The sequence below is a fragment of the Chroicocephalus ridibundus genome, chromosome 19 (genome assembly GCF_963924245.1).
Source record: "Chroicocephalus ridibundus chromosome 19, bChrRid1.1, whole genome shotgun sequence".
Classification (NCBI taxonomy): domain Eukaryota; kingdom Metazoa; phylum Chordata; class Aves; order Charadriiformes; family Laridae; genus Chroicocephalus; species Chroicocephalus ridibundus.
In genome coordinates this window covers 1,859,686-1,878,550 of record NC_086302.1, presented here as the reverse complement: position 1 = coordinate 1,878,550, position 18,865 = coordinate 1,859,686, and the positions used below count along the sequence as shown (strand labels likewise).

At 47.2% G+C, this 18,865-nt stretch overlaps 1 protein-coding gene across 3 annotated transcripts in view; it reads left to right on the top strand.

Annotated features, from left to right (window-relative positions):
* Window positions 1–18,865, top strand: part of CSMD2 (CUB and Sushi multiple domains 2) — a 297,274-nt gene that overhangs the window by 152,487 nt on the left and 125,922 nt on the right. For 2 of the 3 annotated variants that reach the window (XM_063355710.1, XM_063355709.1), the window contains exons 11-13: window positions 1,037–1,140; window positions 5,555–5,667; window positions 13,878–14,060. The exons of the other annotated variant lie outside the window; for it this stretch is intronic. In XM_063355710.1, coding sequence (XP_063211780.1) covers window positions 1,037–1,140; window positions 5,555–5,667; window positions 13,878–14,060 — 400 coding nt within the window. The remainder of the gene's footprint in view (window positions 1–1,036; window positions 1,141–5,554; window positions 5,668–13,877; window positions 14,061–18,865) is intronic. 3 annotated transcript variants of the gene reach the window in all.

The following is an 18,865-nucleotide window of genomic DNA, read 5'->3' as shown; positions in this document are numbered from 1 at the left end:
TTTTGATAACTTCTGTGTGGTGTGAGACAGCAAAAAGTAGCGTGAAACTAAATTTAGTAATTTAGTCTGTTAAAAGTTAGGAAACTTAATATATTTACAGGCACACGTACAAAGGTCTGGATGCATTCGAGTGTTTACGTGCTTCCCCGAATCCAGTCAGTTAAAAAGCTCCAAGAAGCCCAGTTCCCATTGATTTCTTCTGGTGTTGCGGATGTAAAGCCCTTCTGTAAATTAAGCGCTCTTCCTCTTCTGTTTGTTTGCGCTCTCTCAGGCTGGATTAAGACCTTTGTCCCCTGAATCGCATTGTAATTTTCAACTATTTGAGAGTAATAGATTTCAGGAGCAGCCAAGAGCCTTTGAACACAAACCCCTTGACTTTGTGGGACCTCTGCTCCTAAAGGATAGGCAGAGGCTCCGTAAATCCAGTGGGGGTGGGGGGTTAAGGTAGAGCAGGAGAGAAAACGCAGGAAACACACAGTAGTGGACAGATATTCTGGTGATTGTGTTTGCAGACGGCTTGAGACAATTTCCTTGAGCTGCCCCAGCGGTAATTCACGTCAGTTGTAAAGACCAAGTCTTGGTCTGACAGAAGCTTTGGAGAAGCGGGGGAACTTTGAGCAACACAGAGCAAAAGAAAGACTCTCCGCTTGCACCGTGCGTCACGCACATGCTGCTTGTGTGCACGTTCACATCCGTCACCGTATTCTCAGGTTTATGAAAGAAATAGTAGCAGTACCTGGTGAAAAAAAAGCACGCTGAAATCTCAACGCGCATATCTTTATCAATAAAGTCATCTAGGAAATCAATAGATAAAGCAGAAAAATCTGAGAGGTAATTTCAGTAAGAGCTCAATCTGTCTGGAAAGAAGTGCTACAGTGCTATAAAAAGCGAGGACGGTCACCTTTGGTGATGTCCCGAAGATATTAATGCTCTTATAAATTGCTCCTTGATAGACAAACAGATAAATAAACAAGACAAGGGGATCTGCTGGCTGCCTTGGCAGTGGATTCATATTAACGTGCAGTATCTTTGCCAGGTTATCAAACTCACCTTTGAAGAATTTGAACTAGAAAGAGGATATGACACTCTGACAGTGGGTGATGGAGGACAAGTCGGAGACCAGAAAACTGTGCTTTACGTGTAAGTAGCATGTCCTTTGTCCCCGCGAGAAATCCGCACCTAAGTTTTGCCTGATGAGACGTAGGTGATGTGTCCGGAGTCCCGGGCTGGTTGCTGCGCCCCGCTGGGGGGTCTCCGTGCTGCTGGGCCTTTCTGGTGGAGCTGACTGTTCCTGGTGTGTGCTTCCCTCAGCACCATCGCTGAGGCTCCAGCCGACAGAAAGGCTCTTACTTTTTTGCTTCACTCCTTAGAAGCGAAGCCCTTAGGGGCTGAAGCTGTCCAGGGAGCGGAGTGAACACGATTAAAGTTTGGATACAAGAGCAAATGCAAATCGGGCAGAAATTGAGAACTGTTTGACTCTCTCTCCTCTGCTGTCCTCTTTGTGCAGTCGTTTTTAGTAGTGCAAAGTGGCTGTAAATCCATTGTCTTTGAGTTACATCCTGAGCGTTTTACCCTCTGTGTGCGTTTGTGTAGGCGATGAGACGTGCTGCTTCAAGGCGGAGGATTGGTCCCCCTCAATTTATGCCCTTTAGTTTGCAGATACGATATTCTGCAGAGGTTCCTTCAGTAGAGGAAACATTGTAGGTAGTCTTACTTTTCTTCCAGGCCTTCCTATATATCAGTGTTTCCCATCTAAATATGTTTTTTGGGGAGGTCTTGGTTGTTTAGGGTTATTTTTTTGGTTTTGCAGGTTTTTTGGGTTTTTTCCCATTTTAATTATGAAGAAAAGACATTGGACGAGTGCAGGGCCGGCCCAGCCATGCTGAAGGAAGAGATGAAATCTCTGATGCTGCCAGTTTTAGATTAAAGAACTGCTGTGCTGTCAGTCTGTTGTTTTTAGAAGATTTGAAGACGAAGTGCTTTACGTACTAGTGGAGCTAATAAAGGGAATAAAAGGGGAAGGGGCTCTACTGGTGTTTGCCATCTCCTACTCTGTGCTTAATAACTGGAGGGGGTTTTGGTTTCAGTTGGAAGGAGCGTGTCGATCGGAACGATACAAAGGAACACGAGGGTTAGTAGATCAAAGGCAAGGGTTTTCCCTGACCCATGTGTTTAACGGCACTTAAGCATCCATTTCTGGTGTCTGCTATTTTCTAGGCTATTTTCTAGTTTTGAGGTTGGCGAGAGCTCTTGGCCGCTCCGAGGGAAGCGTGTGCTGGGACCTCAGGGTTTTGGTGGAGGGTGGCACTCCGCGTGCACATGGCCTGGCTTCAGGCTTGCGAGTGAAGATGTGAGGCAGTGGTGTTTGTCGAAGTCTCAAATGTCTTGAGGGCACTTGCCAGGCCAGGTCCTGGAGCAGGGGCAGGGAAAAAACACCGTTACTTTCAGAAGGAAACCTTCCAAACTTTCAGTTGGAACCAGGGCCACCAGCATCCAGCTTTAGGGTCTTAACTCGAGAGACTCCCTTCTTTTCTACCCGATCAAAAATGTGTAAGAGCAAACACCTCTCCAAAAGCTACTCTGGCGAAGCTGTTGTACTCTTTCCAACTGGTAGAGAGTATTTCGTATTGTGTTTTTTAATTCCTCCTCTTCGCTTGTTTTTCCACATGAATCAGCCTCCCACTCCATTTTCACTTATCTTACATGTTTGCTTGTCTTTACGAAATGTCTGTTTCTCTGAGGTTCATTTTACTATAGGTTTTATTTTGGAACATGAACACTAGTAATATTTGGGTCAGAAACTCTAACATGCAACGTATATAAACGTAAATCTGATTATTGCAAAAGTGTTTGTAATTAAAGTGTCACAGAGTGTTTCACAGCTGATTGGTCAAAGTGTGCAAATTACTGCCAGGGGAGTAGTTTGTAATAACTTGCTGAAATGATTTCTCATTCCGTCCCTTTTTGTTTGCCAAAAGCCCATGAAGATTTTCCTACATTTGATTTTAATCATTCCACATTTTCTCACTCTGTATTAGCTACCCAACGCCTTGCTAATGCAAATTCGGAATGTCTGAGACCATCCGCACAAGGCGTCTTCTCCCAGGGCAGGAGAACTTGCCATTAAATTGCTGATGCTAATCCTAACAGGGAAAATTATTTGTTTAATTTTTAATCTGAGGGAGGATAAGTTGAAAACTAAGGAAACGTGAAAGAGGTGTGAAGATCGCAGAAGTACTCCATTTGTAATGAATGTGGTTGAAAGTCCATGGACAACTTTCCTCAGCAGTCGGTGCCCTCACAGCTGCCGACAGCTGAATTCCGGAGTCAGGCTGGATATCCACTGGATACAAGCTGTAGTGTTTTTGGAGGGATCAACGTGCAGAAACCCAACCCTGTCAAACATATGAGTTCCAGTCTTCTCACTCTTCATTTATTCTCGGCTATTCAAGAGGAATTCAGTCCTGCAGCCTTTCAAGGCAAGAAATACGTCTGCGTCGAGTTGCACAGCAGCAGACGCCAGCCAAGCTGAGATATGGGGGACCATTTGTTTCCAGTCTCACTCTCATCCCTGTAAAATGCATCTCGGAGAACATAACAGGTTGTTAGGCTGAGCTTTCTCACTTGCAGAGAGGATTTTATTCCCTAAAGTAACAAGCACCCAAATCAATCATTCAGCTTGTTAAAGTGGAGTGGGAAAGCATGCAAAAACCTTTGAAACGCCTTGTTCTGGAGACTTTTCTCTTGGTGTGTTCCTTGTTCCTGCCTGTCTGCTGCTTAAATAACTTGAGAAGAATCAACAGTAGCACTTCTTCTGCACTCCCCATCAAACCCTCTGGACACAAAACGGTCATTAAAGCAAGATTACTTCTTAATTTACCAGCACCCTGGGATCAATAAAATTTCTGATGCAGGTCAAAGCAATAACAGAGCAAAGGTGAGGGCGGAACTGGGGGAGCTTTAATGGGCTTGGGAGACATAAATGTGATTTCCGGGAAAAACACTTCAGCTTCCAGGGCCAACACTTGAGCAGTGAGTGGTGTCAGGTCTTAGAGCAGCCCCTGGTGCGTATGGGACCGGTGAGCTCTCTGGGATGGGGAGGACAGGGATGGGTATGGCAACGATGGTCCCATTCGTGTCGGATACCCGTAAGGCTGCTGGAGACAATCTGGCACTCGGCGGGAAGCCCGTGTTGAGAATGTCAAGGCAGTAGAATGACCCTTCAGGCAGTCATTTGGCTTCACTCTGGGCAAACAGTAATTGGCAGATCAGCCATGCTCTCTCCGATTACCCAGGAAACTGGGAATTGCGACAATTGTGCCTGGAGGTTGCAAGTTACATTTATTCACAGGATGCTGTCGGCACACAGCTGCTGGGCTCGCTCCCTCGCAGGATCGGTTTGCCGTCATTCTGCCTCGAGAGCCCGGGGATCAATTGTATCACCAAGTCTTTCAGGTGCTGCTCCTGTGCTTGAGAGCGGTGCCAGGCAGAAGCCGTACCTATACATATGGATGTGTTTAGACTGAAGCAAACACTACAGGAAAAACAAAAATGCCTGTCTGCTTGCAGTAGTTGCACTTAAGGTAATTTATAAATTTATCACAGATGATACCTTAGCAGAAATAGTATAACAACAACACTAAACACTGCCACTAAGACAGGCAACATAACGCTCGTGCTCCTGGGGTACTGATCCCTTCCCACGCGCTGTTGCTCGGCGTTGCGCAGCGGAGGGAAGGGAAGGCGCCGTGCTCAAAGCGGGCGTCTCTGCCTGCCCAAGGGCCGCTCTGGCGCTCGTGTGGGCGGGGGATAAAGCTCTGAAGCTGTGTTAAACCACAACGGGGTGATTAATCCCAAAGGCTGAATGAGCGCACACGGCTCATTAATGCGGATATATTGGTGACGTTTTTCTAAATCTCGTCAGCTCTCCTGGGAGTATCCTTGAAGGGTCGGCGATGCCCGATTGTCCCATACTGCCTGGGTTAGGAGCGCTTTTATAGGGCTCACAGGACATTCGGCAGATTGGAGGCTCGTGCCTTGTCTTCCAAGGGGCTTTGAGATCCTCGTGGAAGCGTCTCTGTTGGGATAGAAATGTAGCAGAGAACATATTGGAAGTAAATCTTTGTAATTCTAGAAAATCACTCTAAAGACAGTGAAGAGGTTTCGGTCACCAGTATGGGTTCTCTGAATCTTGTTTGTTTGCTTATGTTTTGCTTCAATGAGGAAGGAAATGATTACTGTTGGTGCTGGATAATATATTGTAATAATGGTACTGAATTAGAATTATTTTAGTGGTGATAATGGTAACTTGCAGGCCCTCAACTGTAGTAGAAGACTGTTCAGGTTGTATGCAGGAACGTACTGAGAGGTTCATTGGTCTTGCAAATCTGTCAGGCTTTTGGAGAGTGTTTTGTTTTGGAGCTGTTCTTAATTGTGTTGGCATCGCTCTCATTATTTTCTGCTCCTCTAAAGGTATATGTGGCCTTTACTGTGGTGGGAAAATAAGTTTGAGGAGACATACAGGCTATTTACTTGTTCTTACTTATTCTTGCAGCTTGACTGGCACCACAGTCCCAGACCTCATCGTTAGCACACACCACCAGATGTGGCTCCTCTTTCAGACCGACAGTGTCAGCAACTTGCTGGGATTCAAAGCAACGTATGAAGGTAATCCAGGCGTCTTGCTCAGAATTTACCTGTTTTAAAAGGATCAGGGAAGAGATGGGTACGGTTGTTTGGGAGAAAAGAAAGAAGCTTCTCTAAATATATTGAAGCTCTGCGGATTTTTCTTAAAACTGAAGCTTTGCTCCAGTAAGAACAGCTTTCATGGGTTCTGTTCCAGGAAAGCAGACTGGGTGGGTAGCGTTTCATTGCCGTGTCGTCTGCTTTGTTGGAAAAGGGTTGGTGCGTTTCAGCTGATGGCAACAGACTGTGTCTGCAGGAGAAAATGAGATCAAGTAATCAGTGGTTCCAGTAGATTAGTGGTATCAATTGCTTTAAACTTCGACTGATCTGGAGTATTATAAATGAAATAAAAGCTAATGCTGGGATTTTTCAAAAGAAACTAATGAAGTGCATTAGGATGTGACTGCTGAACTCTGCCATAAGCTTCTGTGTTTACTGTTGTCGTAGGTGATTTGCAAAGTTAAAGTAAGTGTGATGGAAAAGCGTTCCTTCTAACTCATGTAAGTGACTCGTGATTCTAGCTGAAGCTTTTCTTAGATACCTGGTTTGAGTTGTTTTTAGATTTTTCCAGAAATCTCCATCTCATGTCTCCTCGCTTGGTGTGAGCGCCCAGGGTCCCTGCCTTCCCCTGCCAGCGCTGCTCTGAGGAACGCGGGCTCCTTCCTCCGCCCCGTGCCTGCGGCGGGGGAGCCTTCCTCCACCTGTGCCGCCGGCGCAGGCACACGGGAACACTTCCACTTCGATGTCAGCTGCTTTTTGGGAGTGTCGTCATCTTGAATCTCTTTTCAAGGCACTTGAATGCCTGTCGGTTTTCTCTCTGACCTGCTGATACCAGGGATGGCTTACGCGTCTGACCCTGGTGTCTAAAAGCAGGCACGTAAATCTTCACCTCGCCATGGGGGCTGCTCCTGAAACGTCTTGGGTACCAGCAGCTTCCACTGGCGTCAGCAGGAACATTTAAATCTGTTTCTTTCAAGGGCCCTAAATACACGTTAGAGTTCATTTGTTTTTAAAAGCGTTTCCCTGGGACTTGTCATGTTTCAGGGAAGTGTCATATTGTGTTCAGGCCGGGACCTGCCCGCGGCGGTGCTGCTGCCTGAAGCTGAAGTAAGAGCAGGCAGGAGGCTGAAGGGACCTGACCTACCAGAAACCCTGGTTGGACTAAACGCCGGCATGTCCAGGCCAGCTGAGCGGTACCTTGAAGGGGGCACTGGGTCGTGGCGATGGAGCATTTACAGGATTGCAGGCCCTGGCCAGCAGAAGAGTCATAGAGAGACATAGATAAGAGATAAGGGAATTGAAAGAAGGAAAAGGCAAATCCAGCCTGGTTGCCTAGGGAGCATCTCAATGCAGTACGGGTACAGGAAAGGGTACTGTTGCACTCTTACTGGTGTGACTGCCCCAGCCTGAAGGCTGGCTCTGCAGTAGCCGTGATGTCCATCCCCTGCCGCGTTTGCCCGTGGTTGACTCTTGTCAGGCTGGCAGAGCTGCTGCAGCCCTACCTGCCCCCTGGGGGTGGGCGAAAGCACTCCCCAGCTCTGCTGTGAGAGCCTGTCGGGTTTGGTAATCTCGTCCAAAGGGCAATGTGGACGTATTCTTTCAGGCTCTTGATAAATCTTACATTTACCCTATAGCATAGCACATAAAGCTGCAAAGCCCATGATATAGGGACTTCCTTACACTGTTGTTCATCTTCTGTGAACTTTGGATCTATAAGGAGCTTGACTTTTTCCTCCTCTGACTCACTTGGATGTTATTGGTAGCTTGATCTATAGGAAGGCTGAGCTGCTCTTGCTCCCTGTGACCTCCCCGGTGGGTTGCAGATCACCGTTATCATTCATGCTTTGGAGTCCTGTTGGATGGAGCTTCCAATGTCAAACGTGCTTCTCCCGGCCCTGCTCATCAGCGTGACCCGCACAGCAGCTGCCTGGTTTGCTCTTCTTTGCTCTTCTATGTCCATAACCTCCTCGAGAGGAAAAGAAAGGGAGAGTTCTGGCTCTGCTGTCCCCTGATGAGCGTTAGAGGAGGGACCCTTCCCTGGGGAGTGTCTGTCCTTTGCCTCTACTAGAAGCGGACGCTGCTCTCTGCCTGTCATTCACATTGTTTTTCTAGGCATCTTTGCAGTTTTTGTACAGCAGCTTCTTGACCTTGGAAAATGGGTTTGCGCGTGAGCAAAGACAGACGCTCCCAGCCTGAGGTCCGTGCTGGCGCTGCCCTGAGGTTGAGCTAACCTCCGATCAGCCAGGGCCATAAAACTCTCTTAGTTTGTGCAAATGCTTTGAGTTACAAAGCAAGAGACGTTTAAGTAAGAGGCAATTAGCACTTGCCAAATACATTATGAAATTATATGCAACTTACTAACAAGTTTCAGTATCAGTTTTATGGCCGCGGTTCTTCCTAATTGCGAGGGGAAAATTACAGCTAATGGAGCTATATAAAGTCAAACCCAAAAAATCTGCCTAATAGAAGGGCAGAATATTGCTTATAGAGTATGTTTAAATAGCCATCTATCCTAAAATTTGCAAGTTTTAGTGTACGTTTTAAGTGTAATGCAGTCATAAAGCCTGTTGCCAGCGCTGAAACAGTTACGCCCAAGAGATTTATCGATGCAGAGACGGAAGGACCTGTTGGAAGGAACGTGCTGAGGAGGGCAGCGCGCCATCGAAGTTTCAATATGGGGGTCCTGAGAAGGGAGGGGCCAACCAGGTCCTTCTGCTTCACTTCTGAGTAAAGAGAGAGCGGATTTGCACCCGGAAGAGTGTGCAAACCACAGGGTACCTGGACCCAGGTTTTTTCCAGATCCGCACTGCCAGATTGGATGCGTTTGGAACAAACGCACAGCGGGTGTAAATCAGTGCGACAGCATTGATTTTCAATTAAGCTGTGTCAGTCTTTACCAGCTGAGGATCTGGCTCATTAATGTTCATGAAGATTACTGCTAAGTCTCCAATGCCTCAACCGCAGACACTTTTATCCTTTTAAACAGACATTCTCTCATAATGGTGAACAATGGTTTTGGACTTCCAGCGCTTGTCAGAGGAAATTTGTATTAAGCTCTACTTTGCTGGAAAAGTCTTTTCTTTCTCGCAACTACAGCGAGCTGATGAGTACTGCAATTTAGTGCTTGACTGGGAGAGGACTCGCAGCCTCCTGGGGTCCGGGCTCTTACCTTCCCCCTTCTTCCCTTTCATCTCAGGTGACTTCTTCCGAGAGTACCTTCCCCTTAGAGCAGCCTGGTACCTTCATGGCCATCAAAATGGTTCTTTGAAAGTTCCCAGGTCAACCCCTCGTAATGGTTGGCAATAAATAATTCCTTGAGGTAACATTTTCAAAAGTCCTTGAGAAATTTTGGGTTCATTGAAGAGGATTCAGACTCCCCGTATCTCATCCACAATCCTGCTGCAGTTATGTTCCGCGTCGGTGGACTGAAGATGCTTGAGCCCCCTCACGGTGGAGATGAGGGGAAAAACGTGTTCCTGTTACTGAGGAGCTTGAGGTTATTACAAGCAACAGGATAAAAGTAAATCAATAGCGCAAAATTCTGTGGTAAGAGACAGAAATATTAAAACATGAAGAAATAGAAAAGCCAGATTTTAATTTAGTCTTATGCTTCTATTTATATAGTTTTTTTAATATAAAGTAATAATTTAAAATTAAAACTAGATTTATAGGCACAGTAATCTAGTTGGGATTTCTCTTGGAATTGGGTTCGTTTGGGTAGAGCTGAGTAAGGTCTATGTTCGGAACGACCAGCAGGCTGCAGGCAGGGGATGATTAAACAATATTTATTGGTGTTGAAATGCTGACTAAGTGTTTGGCTCTGGAGAGCTTAGCTTTCCAGCCGAAATGTAGCCCCATGGTGCTAAGAGGCTTAGGAGCTCTGTAAAGCTGGAGCCTGAAGATTTCCTGTATTGACCTTTCTGCTTTTAATCAAATTGGTGCTGCCCCGGGTGTTTGGTGGGAACGCTCGCTGGGTTTCCACAGCTGGTTTTACATACGGTTTGTATAAATACAGAACTCTGTGCATAGATGCCTGCATGTAAAGGTGTTCATACACACGTATATCAAATTGAGAACAAATAATAGTGTCTTAAGTTGCCTGATTCTAGGAGACTTGGGGAAAAAACCCACCTATGTGAAACCGGTTCTGATGGCGCTGTGGTTCAGAGCCAGCCTGGGGCGCTGAGGTTGTGCTCCCTGCCGCGGAGCGCTGTCTTCGACTTCTGTCTAGCGAAATACTCTCGGGTTTCCCCGAGAAGCCCAGGTAACATGCAGATAGTTTTCATTGATTACATGTATTTTTATTTATTTATTTAGAGTCTACATTACCTAATGCCGCAATATTGTTGATGGTGGAAATCTGTCAGAAAACTCAGCGTTTATATCTTTCCTACTCTGCTTTTCCATTAAATGTATTGACTCGTGTCATAAAACACTAGTGCTGAAATACTGCTGAACCAACAGACGTGAAGGCTTTTAGCTTATGATGTGTTGACCTGAGCTGCTCTCAGGGTCACGTTACTTGTATTTAAGTCTCGTATAAACCTTAGTGGGAGTGATTTGATGTCACGCCACAGGGTTTTAATGAGCCTGACGATTCAGTTTCTGCATTTGCCCTGCCACGGTGGTTTAGATGGGAGGGACGTGGCAAAGACATGCAGAAAGAAAGGGCTTTCTTGTTTCCTCTTTAGATCATTGTTTCCTCATCGTTGGAATCAACAGAAGAACTAGGCGATAGAGACTCCCTGGTGCTGGTTCCTTCAGATGCCTGCCTGACGCTGGCAGCTTTCCTTAGTTAAGCAAAGTTAACGTATGTACGAAATAACGTGTGCGAGGTTAAGTCTTCTCTTCTTGAGGGTCTTTCCTGACTAGGAATAACATTAGTGTGATTTCCTCAGGTATGGCCTCTAGATCCCACCTCTTGTGGGTATTTTTTCCAGAAACTGAAGTTTTGCTCGTGCAGTGCTTGCTTGCAGCTCCGAGATCCGCATTTTCTTCCAGAGCCGAGTCGGGCAGGGGCAGAGATTCCCACAGAACCCCAGGAAAAGAGTGGCCTAAATTCTGGGCGCCTGCGGCGTTCCTGAATTAGAGGGGAAAAGGGAGCAGGAGGGGGGAGCGCTGGTGCTGCCCAAACCCGCGCCGTGCCCCCGCGGGCTGCGGTTCTGGCTGGCGTTCCTCGCCGGGGGAGCGTGGGCTGCTGCCTCCGCGCTCAGCGACGGGACCCGGCTTCCCCACCCACCGCCAGCAGACAAATAGCACAAATAGCCGGGGAAGGATGTCTGGTGAAACGTTTTCTGTTAGAAAACGCTGTTTTGTCAAAATCTTCTCTGCATGATATAATATTTGATGGAGAAGTTTTGAAAGATTCATTTCAGCTTGTTTCATTCAAATAACGTCAAAACACTTGATTTAGATGTTCTTGTTTAGTTTTGACTTTTATTATTCTAACGTGGAAGTGATTTTACTTAAACATTCATCAGGAGAAGTGTTTCAATCTTATTGAAGTAACATGTTTTGATATTTCCGAATCACTCGTTTTTGGAATTTCTGCCCTGCTAAATATTTCATGGATTTTACTACATATGAAAAGAAACGTAGGAAACAGGGGATTTTCTCAGGACAGAAATTCCGTTTTCTGACCTCTCTAACGTAATAAAATGTGCTAGCTTCGTTTGCCTGCTGCAAACGAGGAGATTGTGTGCATGGTGGAGAACGCGAGTCCGGTTCTTCATTTCTCTCCCGTTCTTAAGGCTGCGGTTTCGCTCTGTCCGTGGAGGTGTTCCAGCGGGGTTCAGGCAGTGTGACAGAACAGGACTCCACAGGCGAGAGGGGAGCGGGAGGGAGGAGACCATTCGCTCAGGGCCTCCAGAGCATCCGTGTTACCTTTATTCTTTCTCAGCAGAGGGTCGAAGGGAGTTATTTTTCTCTGCTTGGCGGCATGTTTTTCTGAGCATCTGGTAGCCTGAGCGTGTCCTCATTTTACAAAAGCAGTGAATATGCCGAACGCTTGTAGCTGCCTTTGGCTTCGGCGGTAGCTGGAGCTGCTCAGCATCTGTCTGCAGCCCCTTGGTGGAGTTCTGTGGCCACCGTCCCGCCATGGCCACCTGCAGAGAGAAGCCCTTCGGGTCGGTGATGAACCTAACGGCAAAGCTCCCCTGGGCTTTAGGAGGAGGGGGCTCCCTCGCTGCAGTCAGGCGTGGGCAGGAATATGTTGCATGTCTGCGTGTTAAAGAGTTTTGTTGCTCCTCAGTGGAAGAGGAGTGGAATGTGGAGGAGCAGCCTGAGAAGTGCTGTGGTTCCGCTCCTCACGGCCCTGGCGGTGCCGGCGACAGAGTGGGCTCTGGGAGGTGACCCCGTCGCCCGCCCAGCCCTTCCCACGGCGTGGGTTGTTGTGAGAGATGGCTGGAGCGACCCGAGTCAGCGTCCGTCTCATCGGAGGTACCAGCAGCGTGGCACCCGCACGCTCCGTGGAAAGGTTTCCATCCCCAGGGGTTTCCATCCCCGGGGCACGTCACAGGCTTCGGTGACAGCGGGAACTGGCGGCGCTGGGTGAGGGGCGCCCCGGGGACAGCTTGGTGTCAGGGGGGTTTGCTAATGCTGTATTTCAAGACTTCAAGGTGTGAGAAGGAAAGGAACAGCAAAAATTAATTTTTAAAGGCTGTTGACTTGTCGCAGAAAGCGTTACCGGTGTCCCGTGTCTCTGTCAGGACACGATGATACACGTTTAAAATATGCGTGCTTCCCTTTGATCTTGTTACTCTTTCTTCAGTTTTAGAGCTGGATTTTCTTTTCGTGATTTGCACTATTTGTCTCCTCTTTTTCTTTTTCTTTTTTTTTTTTTTTTTTTCTGGAGAGTAGTGTGCGGTTCGGTGCTACTTTAATACCTGAACTGTTTTATTTTTTGTCCATTATATGCAAGTACAAGTCTTGAACATTTGGATTTTTAAAGTCTGTGGGAAGATACGTAAATCCTGGCAAACTCTTTTCACTGGCAGGCAAAAAAAGAAACCTATTTCGTGAAAACTTTAATATTAATATTAATTTATGCTAAATTATTTTTGGGATGCTTCATTGCCTGGCAGTGACTTCTTAGTTCAAGATGCGCAGAGCAGTAGCAGAAGCTAGGTGCCTTGTCGTGGCTTCTATTCAAAATACACCTGTATCTAAGTTGCCTGAAGTCAGAATAATAATGAGGTGCTTGTTGTTATTCAAAGCAAATTGGAATATTAGATGGAGTAATGCAAATCTCGGATTATGCGATTTTCCTCTGTAAAGAAAATGTCATAAAAGAAGTTTCCAATTTGGTGTAAGAAATTGAAAACAGGGAGAAAAGACAGCGAGGCTGATCATAGATGATGGGGATGAAAACTAGAGAACGTGGAAGATGAGATGAATGTGAAGCAGAGAAATCATGTGGGAGCACTAAGGAGCCTGTAAAGGAACGAAGTTTTGTAGCTAGTAGTGATACAGAGCAGGGGCCCTTTTGAAATGAAATTGTACAGAGCAGAAGATAACAGAAAATTGTGTCCGTGATTTGCTTGAAATCAAAATACATGTGGAACGAGAGGTGAACTGTATGTATCTATGCAATAAGGTGTCAGCTGTCTGCTTCGGGACCACACGGAGGGATGGAAGTGGGGGTGGGAATGAGGAGAGCCGGCAGACGTGGCAGTCCAGCAAACACCCCGGCTCTGTATCCTCCTGGCCACAGGAGGCGAAGGTCTGGGCCCACTGAATGACTTGTTGTCTCTCTGCTTCAAAAGAAGTCCTTGAAGCAGGTGCAGGGCAGCATCTCCTCGGGTATCGCTGGATTTTTCATTTAGTTCATAGAATCACAGAATGGTTTGGGTTGGGAGGGACCTTAAAGACCACCTGGTTCCACCCCCTGCCCTGGGCAGGGACACCTCCCGCTGGAGCAGGCTGCTCCAAGCCCCGTCCAGTTGTGAGGAAGGACGAGGAAGCCGTTAGCAGAGGTTGTTAGGGCCTTTCCGAGACACTGGTAAAGTTGGTGTGTTGAAGACGGATCTCGGCAGCGTTCAGCACTGCTGCTGGCCCCCGTCCCGTGCAGAGGGACCGGCGCTCCCTCGGGATGCCGTGCCTTTGCCGGGGTGCTGGCACGCAGCACGGCGGGCACCGCTCCAGCCCGGCATTGGAGCCTTCCCCCTGTGCAACTTCTGTTTTCTCTCTTTCAGAGATCGACCAAGGGAGCTGCGGTGACCCCGGGATCCCAGCCTACGGCAGGAGAGAAGGATCCACGTTTCGCCACGGGGACAGTTTGAAGTTTGAGTGCCAGCCGGCCTTTGAGTTGAAGGGACAGAAAACAATTACCTGCCAAAAGAGTAGCCAGTGGTCTGCTCAGAAACCAGTTTGTGTTTGTAAGTCAGTGAGGAGACGGCTCTAAAACGTCTTCATGGTGTGGTGAGGTGGTCACGTAAAGAGGATGTTTGTGCCCTGTGCTTGGTAGCCGGGATGGGGCCGCTTCTCCTGGTGGCAGAGGTGGCACCAAGCTGCGGCCACGGGGGGAGTTTGGTTCGGCTCCTCTCAGAGTCGGGGTGTGCAGCGGGGAGCAGTGTCCGCGTGGAGTCGGGCTTGTGTGTGCTCTCTGCCCTCCGGCGCCCCACACCCCGCGGCAGAGGCAGCAGGGCTCCCCTGGCCGAGACAGGAGGCACGGGCACAAGAAAAAAATAATAATTTAAAACTCAGTTCTGGTTCTGGCCACTTAATTTTCCTTCATTATCTGACAATATTCAGGCTCCTTGCTGCTGGACCTCAATTTTTAATTTGTCGCGTGAGTTCTCAGCAGAAGTAAGACATTATGCTCTCACTAGGGACCAAGGATAAAGTTTTCAGATATAAATGGGAGTTACGTGCACAGTCCCCATTGAGTTTTAATGGTCTCGCTGTCCTTTGAAGACACATTGGGCAATCTGCTTTGTTGCACTGACAGAACCTTCAGTCAGAAACAGTGTTGTATTTGGATATTACCAAAACTCACAAAAGTATCTATATTTTCCCCAACTGGTGACAAGCAAACTCTTTATTTTGACTCGTCTCTACTTAGTTGGAAATGTTAAAGTCTGTGCCTTTGAACAGATACTGTGATCTAGGAGGGTGAGAGAACCGAACAAAAAAAATAGGAAAGGAAAATTCAGTTGAGCAACAGACAGAGGACAAAAATGTGGGGAAAATGGATGGGGGGAAAACAAAGGTGTTAATTTTTAGAAGCGTGTATTCACTATGCAGATACGTAGACACGCCGGTGTTAGATACTTCAGTACGAAAGGCTCGTTCGTAGTGTGGCAGGACCTGATCCGTACCAGGGAGATTCCACAGCCCAGGGGGCAAACCCTGGTCTGGGTTCCTCGGGAGCTGTGGGAGCGGTGGGGGTGTTCGCGGCCCTACCCTGGCAATTTATGGGAGAACGTGGGAAACCAGTTTGCAAGTGAGTGCCTTTCTTTTCAAACACTGATTTAAGCTCTGAGCGTTTCAGACTGTCTGTCTGGGGAAAGGAAGCAGTTCCTTTGTGAGTTTTGCCTTTCCCAGATGCCAGGACTCCCTGCCTACTTGGTTTTCTCGATAACCAAATCAGCTAAAGCTGCTGATGAGGAAAACGGAGTTTCCCTGGTTATCTTTGACGTGGGAAGTGTTAGACCATTTCTGTGCTTCGTGTCAGAAGGTTTGGGTTTTTTTGTTTCCCAGAAGTTCAGATGAATTTGAACAGCAGATGGTTTGGTTGAGGTTCCTGCTGACAGTTCACGGTGAGACTAAACCCGTAGTTTGTGCCCCGTCTGAGGGGGCTGGATCGTAGCAGTACAGAAAGGAGACTTCCAGTGAAGTAGGATTATTTTTTTTTTAGACAGATATTGAACAGGGGCATCAAATGGAGCCCAAATCAGCAGTCCACGCGAAGCATAGCACAAGCATGAATCTTTTAGTTGAAATAATTCCATTGTAATCTGTTCTCTGTGGCCCACCAGCTGTGGATATTTATGAATCACCATGTAGATAGTGAAAAACGTATTTCACAGCCCTCTCTGCACCTTTACTCTCCTGCCTTTATTCCAGACAGCATCATATTAGCGTGCGTGAATCGGAAGAGGTGAGATGACAAAATGTGTAACCTGGCATGAAATCTGTAGCGGGATTAGTGACAACTCTCTGTAAACGTTGGGAGACCATTAAATGTACTGGGTGTGAGGTGGGAAGATGAGGTAACCTGATTTATGTGCTACTAGTTGGAATATGCAAACAATTCAGCGCTTCTGATCCTGGCTGCAAATGCGTGACAAATGCAGACGGAGATTAAACAGCACACTATGGTGCATCCCGCTGTCCTGAGCAAATGATTTAGGAGCGGACAGAATTTATTGTGGAGAACTCATTTCCTGGGGCTTCGATGACAAAGCAACACAAACCATATCAGTAATGCACCTGCTTATTGCAAGGGGTTCTTAATTTGTGACTGTCTGTGCCTTCGTGATAACGGACCTTCCGTCTTCATCCTCTTTGCTGTCGTTGCATCCCTCAACTGTGCCGGGAGAGCACATGGGGCACTTGAGAAACTTTGCAAGACTTCTTAGTGCATGTCTTCTGCAAACCCCTTACTAAGCCAAGGTGTCCCTGGCCTTGCTGTGGGTGTTCAGATTGTCCCTCCTGATCTGAGATACTTGAAACGGCTCCACTGGACCCTGGGACCCCGTAGTGCTGTAGTGGCTGGGGCAGCGCTGTCATCCCCCGGCTCTGAGCTTGGTGTGCGCTTCTGTGCCATGGGGGTGTCTGGGCATCAGTGATGGCTGGATACTCAACATCTCTTCCTCCCTCTTCTGCAGCACCTCGTAGTTCTCAAATCAGCTTTGTAGTTACTGTTCTTCACTCTGACACTTGTATTTTCAAGGTTACGGAACTGTGGTATCTGCCAAAGGCCAAGGCAGCCCTCGCAACCCGGGATAACCCTGAGCCATTGCTTCCCTACGGAGCGATGTTCCGTTTTCTTGAAGGACAGCAAAACGGGCGTAGGAGATGTCATGCGGATAAATGTTACCTAAGGAGAACCATTGTGCTACTTAGATGAGGTTTGTGCTGTGATGGTAGGGACTCATAAGGGATATAATATTCAAACTGAAGTCTGCAGTTACCTGTGGCTGAGGAGATTATTAAGCTTATAAATGGGGAACCAGCCCATAATTATGGCTATAACAGAAATCCGGTGAGTTGTTTGGTTACTGCGCTGAGAATGATGATGGAAGCCCGGATAGCCGCAGTCGGGGAGCAGGGCGTTTCAGTGGTGCCATAACTTTCAAATACAGGGTTGGAATTACTGTTTAAACATACTCTTGTATAGTAGGGAAAAACTCATTATCTGAATTTTATGTGAACTGTTGCAGTGGAAGGCCCTGCAAAACATTTTCTATGACCAAAATTTGTTTCACAAGGTTTATGTTTCCTTGCTAAGGAACAGAAGCATCCCCTTTGCTGGGCAATAGTGCTCTTGGAGGGCTTCTGCAGCAGCTCGGGAAGTCTTACAAGGTTCTTCCCTCTTCCTCTCCAGCAGCTCCCCTTCCCTTCACTCCTCCTCCTCCTTCCCCCGCAGCCCTGCCCCTCTGCGCCTGTGACCTACAGCTCCCGAATTTTCAGTCCTGCACCTTTAGCTCAATGGTTGACTTGCGCCAAGCAGTGCCGTCACTTTCCGTGATAGATTATGGCATAAACCGTCACTGCATAAAGGCAAAGTTTTTGCCTTGTTTTAACTATCCTCTGCCATTGGTGTTGGGAGAGTCATTTCCGAAAACAAGTTATTTTCTGACACAAGTTCAGCTCATTGATCTCAGATGTGCAAACTCCGACTTTTCTGGACCCGTCACATGTTCTAAAGGCAAATAAACCAGTGAAATAAAGCAGTATGTACATTCTGATTGCCGGGCACGGAGCAAACCTGTGGGTGGAGGTTCCTGCACTGAACTGAGGGGTTTGTGTTTGGCGTCGCTTGGTTTCAGCTGCACAAAGGCTGGGGACAAGCATGTGCGCACGTGTGTGTGTGTGAATAAATGCGTGTGTATGTTTAAGTTGAAGGGCTGTGGCTTGAGTTGTGCTATTTGGGTACTTCTGGATTCCTCCTGACGCTTCACGTCCGTTGATCCGATAGGCATTACAGGGGTCTTGGTGTTTGCTTGGTCTTGCTTTAGGATTGTCATTAGTTTCCAGTGACTTTTTCTGTTGTGTTTTCATAAACTCTTTGTATTATAGACCTGCTTCCAGCAGCGGTCGTGCGTAATACTCCTCTAAACAGAGCAGAAGGCATTTCCCAAAGTATTTCTAATTGAAATTATGTTAAATCGTGTGTTTTCTTCTCTGGCTTTGGAGCAGATGTTATGCTTTCTTCCCTCCTTGTTCAGTTGAAGCCCTCAGCCGCAGCCCGTCCCTCCTCACCCACGTGCTGGTGGGAGCTGGGACACGCCGGATCGCGGGAGGCGGCAGGTCTGCGCTGCCGCGTTGGGAATGGTGCGATGACTCTCCTGGACCGAGCTGAGCGCCAACGAAATCCTTTGCGCTGTTGAGAGTTGCCTTTGAGTTGGCTCCAGCAGGAGGTCGGCACAGCCCAGGGCTCCCCCCCCATCCACATGGCACTGACACAGGCGTCCTCTTCTAAGCCGTTATGATTTTGTGCATTTTTCCAGTCTTTTGAACACCCGATTTTCCTTAACAGCAGTATAAAATCTCTCTTCTCCTCAGTGGTAATTACTCCTTTTCTTTTTTCGTGGGGTTTTTTCTTGGTTGTTTTTTTTTTTTTGTTAATCCCACATTGGCCTATTATACCTGCGGAATAATCTTTGCTCCTCCTTGCAAAAAGTGCGAATTTCAGTTTAGAGCTGAGTGGCCAACCTGTTGTGTGCACTCTCTGGGACAAACACTCAGGATTAGTAGTAGCTGGAAATGCAAAGTGCAATAGATGTTTTCGCAGCAATGTACTGAACAGAACCATGTAATTTCCTGTCACTTGACAAGTTTTTCATTTAGCTCTAAATTAAATTGTCAGTTGGTCATTATTTTCTTTCTCTTTCTTTCTTCTCTTTTCCTGACCACTGTTCACAGCAACCTACGGAGCCTTCCCTATGAAGAGTAATTTGGAGAGAAGTGTGTCTCTTAAGTTAGCAGTGACAGAAGCATAGTTTGCCTTTTTAAA